General features: G+C 31.3%; 1 protein-coding gene across 1 annotated transcript; it reads right to left on the bottom strand.

Annotated features, from left to right (window-relative positions):
• Positions 1-681: 681 nt before the first annotated feature.
• LOC139862160 (isovaleryl-CoA dehydrogenase, mitochondrial-like) lies at positions 682-8,854 on the bottom strand. Its single transcript, XM_071850721.1, has 14 exons — positions 8,738-8,854; positions 8,570-8,653; positions 8,402-8,459; positions 3,551-3,675; positions 3,388-3,432; positions 3,235-3,283; positions 2,758-2,867; positions 2,568-2,644; positions 1,760-1,875; positions 1,519-1,673; positions 1,360-1,400; positions 1,215-1,269; positions 928-984; positions 682-828 (listed from the first exon to the last, which is right to left on the bottom strand). The coding sequence occupies exons 1-14, from the start codon at positions 8,852-8,854 to the stop codon at positions 682-684; spliced, it is 1,236 nt and encodes a 411-aa protein (XP_071706822.1).
• Between the last annotated feature and the right edge of the window lie 2,358 nt (positions 8,855-11,212).

The raw sequence follows: 11,212 nt of genomic DNA, 5'->3' as shown, positions 1-11,212 counted from the left end.
GTGGAGAAATGACTTGTTTTTATTCTCGGATAAGGGAAGGATTGTCTACATCTCACCTCCCCCATACACCACTCAAGTGGTATTGGGTACTGTTGTTGTTGTTGTTGTTGTGTTGTGTATTTAGTACTACTACTAGACTAGATTTGGTAACGACTTAAATATACTTCGATGAAAGTGTACATCTAACTAATGGCCAAACATTTAAGATTTTAAGCATATAAGTATAACATAACTGATCGTACTTTTAAAACAGATAAGATTTTTTTTATTCAAATCACCAGAGTAACGCATACTTTTTACTAAAATATGTGCAGCCTAATCGAGTTATTCCATAACCATTTTCGACTATTTTCTCTAATCACCAAAAATATATTATTAGTGATGATATAACATAAACGATTTTTCTTTTATTTTTTTATTATATAGATAGATAGATGATACATGATGGAGATGATGACCACATATATACAAGGGAATTGATATATCCACTCTTGGAATTGATATATTTACCATCAAAGTACATCAAATACTTGTACAGTACAAGTATTTGATGCACTGTGACAGTAGATATATCAATTCCAATGGTGGATATATCATCATCCTTTATACAACTAAATGTTACATACAACCATCTTTGCAACAACAATTATTAATGAAATGCATTAATTAAAATGGAACTTGTCATTTTTCCTTCATCAGTTCACGTCCAATAATCATTCTTCTAATCTCACTTGTTCCAGCGCCAATCTCGTATAACTTAGCATCACGAAGCAATCGGCCAGTCGGGTACTCGTTCACATACCCATTGCCACCCAAGCATTGAAGTGCCTGCAGAAAAAAAAAATATAAAAAATATCAAACAAGAAATAATAATAAGTTATAAGTTCTACAATATTTATAACAAGTAGATAAATTAATTTATTGGACCTGTAGAGCAACTTGGGTAGCTCTTTCAGCAGCAACAAGTATAACAGCAGCACAATCCTATAAAAGACGATTGTTAATGAATGCACAAAACTCAATAAAAGTATGACAACGGCAGAACCAAGGATTTTTTTCACCGGGGGCAATTTTTTTTTTTTTAAAACGTAACTTTTATTAAACAAAAGAAAAATCCTATTGGACAAAATGAAAAAAATTCAAAATTTTCGCATTAAAAATTACAAATCCAAATATCTCATGATAAAAATATATATAAATAAAAATGTTTGTACCTTTGGTATGATTTTCCCATTGTCACAATCTCTTGCAACAGAATATAAAAATGCTCTGTAACATTAACAAGCTTAACTGTTCAGAATCAATTAAACTTAGGTATGAGGTCAAGTGTTTTAGATTTGAGATAAAACTTATTTTTACCTTGAAGACTGCAAAGAAGCATACATATCTGCAATTTTCCCCTGTTTTTCACACATGACAAATACTTCAAAAATGAAAATTCAATTCTAATGTTCTTTCAAACTCAGTTTGTTAATAAAATTTAACATAGTTTGATATCGTTTTGTATGCAATCTAAACCTGCATAAGTTGAAAATCGCCAATGGGGCGACCAAATTGTTCCCTTTGGCGGACATAAGGAAGTGCAACATCAAGACAAGCCTGCATGATCCCAATAGGTGCCGATGCAAATACAACTCTTTCTAAATCTAAACCCGACATCAGTATATAAACTCCTGGAAAGCATAAATAAATATATCAAAATTTTAAAACGATAAGAACAAATCAGTAAAATATGGTTTGTTATCTTGTCGAATAATACCTTTTCCTATTTCACCGAGAATATTTTCAGTAGGAACGAAACAATTCTCAAAAACAAGCTCATACGTGCCACTTCCACGCATTCCAAGTTTATTCAATTTCTGGGCAGCAATGAATCTGTTCATCCAAAAAAATATACATTCATATATATTGATAAGCAACTAAGGGTGTGTTTGATTACCTCTTAACTGAATGATTCAACACTGGATGCTTAATCATTCAACATTCAACGCGTCATTCAGAGTTGAAACACTCTCTTAACCATTAAACACCTAAATTTTCTGTTATATCCTCCTCAAATCATATCCAAAACACTTATTAGGCTGTATTCTCGAGATTTATTTAGGATGGAAAGGAGAGGAGATTGATGTATTAAAAAATAACAACGATTCTCGAGTTTTAAATTTCAGCGGAAATGAGAGGAGAGGAGATGATTAGGAAGGATAGTACCTTTAGATTTTGTCACCAAAGCTCTCCGCCCATATTTGGACGGATTAGGAAGGATATTAAAACACTCTCATCCACTTTCTTCTCCACTCTTTTTCGCTAAAAGAAAAACTCGAGAATACAACCTTAAGAAACAAGTATATTGACTCTTTTTATTCATGTAACATGCTAATAAGATAATTTACCAAATTCATATTGTTCATTCAAAGTTATTATCAAACAACTTATTTTCATTTAGAACCAAGTTTATTTAGAGACTTTAAATTATTCAGATTATGAACCATTCATCACTTAATTAATCAGTTTTATCAAGCGCAACCTAAAAGGACACTTTTAGTTTAAATCATAACCACGAGACATACCCAGGTGATCCTTTCTCAACAATAAACGCGGTTATCCCTTTCGAACCAGCACTAACATCTGTTTTAGCATATACCACCTAAGAAAAAAGAATCATCATAAACAAACTAAAAAGGACTCAAACTAAAAAATTCACTAGATACAAAATATGATGATGCTGATGATGAACATAGATAAGTATTAACTACTTACCAATGTATCAGCAATACCACCATTGGTGCACCACATTTTGTTCCCATTAATAACATAACCACCCTCAACACGATCCGCTTTGCATTTCATACCAACAGTATCCGAACCAGCTGTTGAGACATAAAACAACAAGACTCAACTCGAGATGACTCCTCGTTGCTAATTAAGTGGACTAATGATGCTAAAAACGTATTCCTTACATTGAAATATAGTACTCTCTCCGTCCCAAAATTACTGCTTCTTTTTTACTTTTAAGTCTTTATAGTACAACTTTGACTCTATTTTTTATATATATATTATTTGTTGATGTTGAAAGTTTTACCAATGAAAACATATTTTAAACCGAATCAAATCATACAACTTTCATCAAATATTATATAGTACAAATAAAAAATATTTAGTGACAATTTTTAAATCAAACGGCACATTTGAGACGGAGAGAGTAATTTAAATAGTTTCTGCAGTTAATATAAGTACCATTTGGCTCACTGATTGAAAGAGCTCCCACATGCTCCCCAGTGATTAGCTATTATAAATGATTACAACAAATAGACCAAATATAAATATAAATTAGCAATGTTTTTTTTATTTTATTTTTCCAAATATCAAGCGATTAGAAATTTGAATTACCTTTGGCAAATACTTTTCCTTCTGGGTTGCATTTCCATGCCTCACCTAAAAAAGCAAAAATAATGACAATTTAAAGGTAAATCAGGGCATAATACGAGTATTAATTAATTATTCGTATACGAATATAACTGTACGTGTAAAGTTTTAATATATAAATAGTTACCAGTTGATTAAGGCAGACGTTAGAATGGACGCCATATGATAAGCCAACGGATGCTGATGCACGACTAATCTCCTCCATAGCCATACAATGATATAAGTATCCCACGTCTAGTCCTCCATATTCGACTATATAAAAGGAAAAAAAATATATAATTATATATGATATATGATAAATATATATTCTAATAGTACTAAAATTGTGGGCTACGCACAACAGAAAATGAGCTCAAACCCGCTTAAAGTACACTCATCTTTCATCGAACACACGTTCACTAGACTCGGGGGTTTGGGAGCGCATAATGTTTAGAAAAGAAAGTGTTAGAAATAAACTTTTTTTATTATAATGTGCCAAAAATATCTTGTGCAACAAACATAAAAATTATAAGAAAAAATTATTTGGTACCATTATTCAGAATGTATATGTTTTCTCTCATGATGGCAATAAAATTTAGGAAACAATAGCAGTCATCCTAGATTAATCAGGATGTTGACCGGTCAATAATTATATTTTCGAAAATACAGATATATTTATTTAAATTAAAATACATAAGAAGATGATTGATCACTCATTTGATGGTTATTGAACCCCAAGTATTGATCACTCGGACAATGAACTTCCTGCCACACTCTAAAAAGATGAGCTTATAGAGCAATGGTAATTTGGGGTTTTTTAAAATTTGGGGGGGGGGGGGGGGGGGGGGGGGGGGGGTGTTCAAAAAAAAAGATCTTGTGGCGGCTATTCAATGGTTTTGGTCAAAGTGTGAGATCTCAAGAAAATGTAATGCCTCTTTCGTGACCTTAATTCCTAAAAAAGTCTTTAGTTAAATTTTGGTGAATATAGGCCAATAAGTGTTATATGTAGCTATTATAAGATATAAGATTATCGCTAAAATTCTCTCAATCGGCTAAGGAAGATTATTCACAAATTAGATGGTGGAGAACAAAGTGTGTTCTTGATATGAAGATATATTCTGGATGGTGCCCTGATTACAAACGAGACAATTGATTATCTTCGTCAAAAGAATGTCAAATGTCTATTTTTCAAATTGGATTTTGAAAACGCATTTGATAGCATCAATTGAGATTCTTTATACGAAGTCATGTAATCTATGGGGTTTGGATCTAGATGGAGAAAATGGATTATGGCATGTCAAAATTCGACATCAGTTTGAATAATGATTAATAGCTCGCGCACTCGTAAATTTTCTCTTGGTAGGTGGTGTTAGACAAGGGGACCCCCTTTCATCTTTCTTGTTTATTCATTCGCCCGAGGGATTAAATCTATTAGCAAATACCGCGGTGCAATGGGGTCTTTTCAAGGGCATTGAGGTCGGTGATGACAAAATACCAATCTCGCATCTACAATATGCGGACGATACCAGTCTCGCTCTAGTGGGAAAATGATGGTGGAGGTTCAAAACCGGGGCTCTTTGGGTTAAAATTATCAAAAGTATATATGGCGATCGGAGGGCTTTCCTTTTTTCATGTCTCTAATCATCTCCCTGTGGGGAGTACTTGGTCAAGGATTATTTTTGCAGGTCGTGATATCGACAATTTAGACAACCGTTTTTTTTAAATCGCTCACCAAAGTAATCGGGAACGAGAACACATATTTTTGGGATGAAATCTGGATTGGTAATGCGATATTGAAAGACAAATTCACTAGGTTACATCGACTTGAAGCCGAGAAGATTGTATTCATTAAAGACAAGTTATCGTAGAATGGCTCGAATGCATGCTGGAATCGGAATTGGATGACCACGCCGAGAGAACGTACAAAAGGAGAATTTGAGGAGCTTCTTAATTTATTATCAACTTATAATTTCGATTCCATTAAGAAGGAGTTGTGGCGCTCGAACTTAGCTAGTACTGGAAATTTAACTGTTCTCAATCTTACATTCCTAATCGATGAAAAAACAGTTACTTTCTCTCCATTTAATGCGCCTATAGAATATAACAAACCGGTTCCGAAAACATTGGAGGTATTTGTATGGAGAGATAGGAAGAAAAGATTACCGATCCGAGTTGAATTAGACAAAAAGGGCATCGATCATCATAGTGTGAGATGTCCCTTATGTGATGACGACTTGGAAACGGTTGATCATTCTTTGTTATTTTGTAAGCATGCTATGGATGTGTGAGATCGGGTTTATAAATGGTGGAATCTACGCAACGTTTCCAACTTGAACATCGAAGAGTTGTTTCGTGGAAAATCTCAACAATCGTTGTCACCATTCGGGTATTACCTATGGCAAGCGGTTGAGTTGGCATCCGAATATTTGATTTGGAAAAATAAGAATCATTTGGTTTTCAAGGGGCAATGTTGGAACCCGCCGGTTGCCTTAAGTGAAATACGTTAAATTCTTTGAATGGATTTCTCATTTAATTAAAGGGACAAAAATTGATTGACAACAATGGCTATCGAATCCGAGAGCTTACGCGTTATAGTGGCTGGACATTCAGTGGTGCATGTTGCATTTTCTGCAGCCTGTCTAGTTCATTGACTTTTTTGCTTCGCTGAGTTAGTCATTGTATTTGTCCCAATTTGTTTCATTATCGTGAATTTTAGTGTCGTGTTGTGATAATTCGTAAATGTTGTATTGATTCACTCACGGATACTATGTATTGTACAGTTATAGTGGTCATATAATACATCTTACTTACTTTAAAAAAAAAAAAAAAAAAAAAAAAAAAAAAATGAGATGAAGGTGTTTTGTATGAGTCATATGATCATCTAAGGAGGATGTCATAACGATCAGACGTGACGGCTAGTCGTCTTTTCACTCTTTTCCTATTTAAGAATCGGTGGAACACCTTCATCTCAAAAAATGCGTTACTCCCTATTCCTTTTCTTAATTTTCTGTCAATTATATTTCTCCAATAGTTTCTTACCTTCATCCATCATTACTAATATTTCGATATTAATCTTTATTTTAAAAAAAGTTGCATCAATTCAATAATATATGGATGCATACATACATTATATTATAAATATATATCAATAGACCTCAAGCCGTTACTGTTCACTGCAATTTTTTTCATTTGTGAGAGTATTTTCATCTTTTGATAACCCGGCTAAATATCTCCATTTGCCTTAATACAAGTACATCAGGTCATGATGGAAAAAACTAGAAAAACATATCAGTATTTTTTTTTTTTTCTTATAAAAGGATGCAGACGACATGTAACAATGAATTTGGATCCACCAATAAACAATTCAAAACGTATGCATTAATTTATAGGTATGAACAACGATGCATCACTAACTCTTATTGGATGCTTATATTAATTATTCATACACACTCACAAAGTACTTCTTGTATCCATATATTTAATTTAGTTGAGTGAAATTGAAAAAAAAAATTAAAGGTGAGAAAAGATCGTCCTGTTTCATTGTCATTATATATATCGTTAGCCGGTTAACATACTTCTATCTATATACTATAGTCATATAAAGCTCTAAAATGATGATGTCATCATTAAGGTAATTACTCTTTAATTTTCATAATGATGATGTCATAATTATATATTAATTTAATTAAAAAAATAATATAAAATCTTTTATAAAAGGAAATATTAATCTCTTCTAAATTGTAATTTTAATTTTCTAAAAAAATTTAAAAGGCATTTATTATTAATAATAATAATAATTATTATTATTATTATTATTAAAAATATATATACTTAACTTTGAGCGAACTTTATTATTATTATTTACTTTTAATATAATAATAATAATTATTATTATTATATTATTAATATTAAAATATGGATTCTTTTTACGATATTAATTACGTTACATATGTATGCGAAAATACATGTCTCTATATATTTGTAAAAACAACGACAAGTTTCTTAGTCAAACGGGTCATTAAAATAAATAACTTTAGCATTTATATTTACTTAATACCTAAAACATGTCATTAAATTGTTTCGTTTAAAAAAACCCGTAATTTTACGGGTCATTTCACTAGTTTATTTATATTCCACTAATTGTAACCGTTTGATTTGTTATGTTCCTATATTTAAAACTTTCATTTATTCATAATTAGTGACTGATTTGTTCTTACTAAAAAATTAAAGCGAGAACGTTCTTACCTATCTATATACATATATGTAGTATGTAGTATACATATTACATGCAGGGGCGGAGGGAGGGGGTCAAGTGGGGTCAGCCGCCCCCGACGATTTCGAAATTTTAGTATAAATTTTTTCGGTTTTTCGATTTTGCTCCAGGTGGAATTTTTTTTTTGCCCCAAACACTTCATATTTTGCCCCAAAACCTTCGTATTTTGCTCAAAAGCATCTAAATTTTGCTCAAAAAAATCTATATTTTGCCTCAAAATCTCTATATTTTGTCAAAAAAAAAATCCTTACGTTTTAAAATTTTTTTGCCCCCGGTGAAAAATTTTTCTAGATCCGGCACTGATTACATGTAATATATATATTATTGGAAACTTAGTAACTTCATTATATTATATTATTAATAAAAACTAAAACTATCCAACAACTGCTCCATCGTATCGTGATATATGATACCGAGTATATAATATAGCCAAGTGGTTTTTAAATATAGCGTGTTACATTACATCATGTCATCATAATAATTTAAAAAGAATGTTACGTGTAGTTTTAAGAATATCTTAAATAAATATTTTACTTTAATTATAATTGATTCGAGTGAGTTTTTAAAAACTTAGAGATTAATCTCAACGTCTACGTTTAGTATTATCGACCGAAACAGAGCTTTTTAATCAAGGTTAAATTTAGCATATATTTAAACAATCATCTTAAATTCTGCAAATCACTGTTTTTACTTATTTACGATTAAGATTCTCATTAATTAACTCACCTGGAGCAGTAAGTCCATGAAGATTAAAGTCCCCCATTAGTTTCCATAAGTTAACATCCTGGATCACAAACAAAACATAAACTCTAATACATGTTATTAAAACATTTATAAATTTATAAATATAAATTAAAACTGGTGCAGTAATTTACTGATTAAAAAATCATAAACCTTTGGGAAATTATCATTTCTGTCTATACTTTCTGCATGAGGAGCAATATGTTCTTGAGCAAATTGTGCAACACTTTCTTTAAACTGTCATCATTTTAATAAATCATTGTATATAAATTTATAGTCGACAAACAAGTTGAGTGGAAATAAAGTAATGTAACCGGAAACCTGTATTTGTGTATCGTCGAATAGCATAGAAGTTGTAAAAGGCGCACTGCGAACGGGGTTTTTCGTTGCTAGTACCGTAGCTAAAGATCTTGATCTCATCAATTTCTGCATTATCATCATCTTGAAACTCAAGCAAAAACTATTGCAACAACTTGAAGGTATTAACTATAAATTGGGAGCTAGTTTATATGGACTTGATCGATATAAATTTTTAATATATCACGAGTGTGTTGGATCCCACCATGAAGGATTTTTATATAATATGATGCGTTACCTAAGGTGTATATATTTGATTTTTGAGACAATAATTATGCGGTTGGTTCTTTGCTTATATAGAATAAACGTATTTAATTCTTTGCAATTATTTGGATAGTGGTTACTCCGTTATATATGGGACATTTAAATTTTGTTTCTTAGTTATGTTTTCTTATTATTATTATTAGTCGGGTGGCGATCCTTATGCGACTTCTTATTTGGCATACATCACGAAACAATTTTTTTAAACATTTTTATCTTTTCTTTTTTTTTTATAAATAATATCACACATATTTTTTTATACTTCATCGTTTTGTTAGAATGTACTCTCCGTCTCTATTTAATAATCCATGTTTGATTTTTCAAGTATTTTTTTACCAATTTTGATTTAAAATATCGTTGTTTGGGTTATTAGTTATTTGATGAAATTTATATGAATATATTGACATTTAAATGTATTTTCAATTATATAAATTTTATTAAATAATATATAACAAAAACAAAGATAGTTTAAGCCAAAGTTGATAAAAACATTTGAAAAGTCAAACATAAACTATTTTTTTGAGCGTTTTTCCGCCAAAATACTCACATTCATCATAAAATGTCTTTTTTAAATGTTTATATTTTCATGTGATTTTAAACTTTTAAAAAAAAAAATTAAAAAAAATCTCCGGCAAGAAGCCGGAGGCCGAAAATGCGGAGCAGTAGGTGAACTAAAATATGACGGCTGAAAGATCAAGAATAAAAGGTGTATGGCTACTAAAAATTTGGGTTATTGTGTGGAAGATAAGGTGTATAGAGGAGTTTTCTCTTTAACCATTTGTTCTGGTAGCATTGAAAACTGTTGTAATTTAGTAGTTTATAACTACCTTTAGTGGTCTAATCTATAATTGTAGACTTAAATTTAATAACATAAAGAAGAAGTACTATAAGGAATACTCCGTATATATATTGAATAAATGGTGCTCTCTCTATATCTCCAATGAGCAAACATGATGCTCTTATTTATATTAATACATGATGGCTAAATTATAATATTATGTAGGCAACTTGTTTGGTGGGAGGATGACAGTATTCAACAAAGTCTTTATAGATATAGTAATATATGAAAACTGTCATCCACTTTTGAATTTTGCTATGCAGATATATTATTATAACACTCCCCCTTGGATGGCAATTTTTATAAGAGAGCAACTAGTACTGCCTCTTTAAAAACCTTGCTAAAGAAAAACCAAGTGGGATAAAAACTTTAGTCAAGGAAAAAGAGTGCATTATAGAGTTGACTCCCCCTCAAGTAGACATCGCTGAGTCGTCACATCTTTTGACCTTGCCTTATGCCAATATTGTGAACGTGTGTTCTGAAAACAGCATTTATGTACAAGTTTAGCATTTGGTATAAAGATCAGTAGAGTTGTTGATTGAACGTATCTCATTCTAATCTGGTTGTCTTTTACGAGATCTTGAGTATATTAGAAAAATCTGAGGTTTTCATCTGAAACTGTATCATTTAAATCTTTTATGTACAAGTTTAGCCCCTGTGATTTGTCTACAGTCTCCTTCATGGTTTGCGCAAACCCTTGTTTCAATACCTATTCCCTTTCAGTCTTTTCTGAGCCTTACCAACATACCATTCTTTTCCATCAAACTTATGACCGTTAAGACCGTCTATGGCTTTGGCGCCTCGTCAGCATTTATATTTTGTTCTGTCACTTTTGATACTCTTCTTTCATTTGTATTATGCAAGCTGCATTATCTTCATATATAGTTGTTGGTGAAGATTGTTGTTGGTCTTTTATAGAGTTTAGTCCACAAGAATCAATAATGATTTGTGTCATTGATCTCAACCAAACATATTTTTGAGTAGTTTCGTATAATGTAATCACTTCGTCATGATTTGATGATGTTGCAACAAGTGTTTGTTTTAAGAACGCCATAATTTTGTGGTACCTCCATTTAGGAATACATATCGAGTTTGAGATTTATCTTTATGAGGATTTGATGAATGACCTGCATATACATAATCAACCAAATCTTGTTTTGAAGCGTTAGAATAAAATAATTTTAAACCAGTAGTTCCTCAAGGGTATCAAAATATCTGCTTGATCCCATTTCAATGTCTTTTTGTAGGGGTTGAGCTGAACCTTGTCAACAAATTAACTGCAAAAGAAATGTCAGGTCTTGTACAATTTGTAAAATACATAATAACCCCAATTGTACTAA

This window comes from Rutidosis leptorrhynchoides, chromosome 8, assembly GCF_046630445.1.
Source record: "Rutidosis leptorrhynchoides isolate AG116_Rl617_1_P2 chromosome 8, CSIRO_AGI_Rlap_v1, whole genome shotgun sequence".
NCBI classification, from domain to species: Eukaryota; Viridiplantae; Streptophyta; class Magnoliopsida; order Asterales; family Asteraceae; genus Rutidosis; species Rutidosis leptorrhynchoides.
The sequence above is the reverse complement of the archived record's forward strand: the minus strand, read 5'-3'. Positions and strand labels throughout refer to the sequence as shown.

Bases quoted from the DNA above. Each gene is read 5' to 3' on its own strand.
- LOC139862160 (XM_071850721.1), bottom strand. From the start codon at position 8,854: ATGATAATGCAGAAATTGATGAGATCAAGATCTTTAGCTACGGTACTA. The intron at 2,868-3,234 runs GTACTTATATTA...ATGTCTCAACAG, and splicing joins TTCAATCAGTGAGCCAAATG to CTGGTTCGGATACTGTTGGT. The intron at 985-1,214 runs GTACAAACATTT...CGTCTTTTATAG, and splicing joins ATGGGAAAATCATACCAAAG to GATTGTGCTGCTGTTATACT.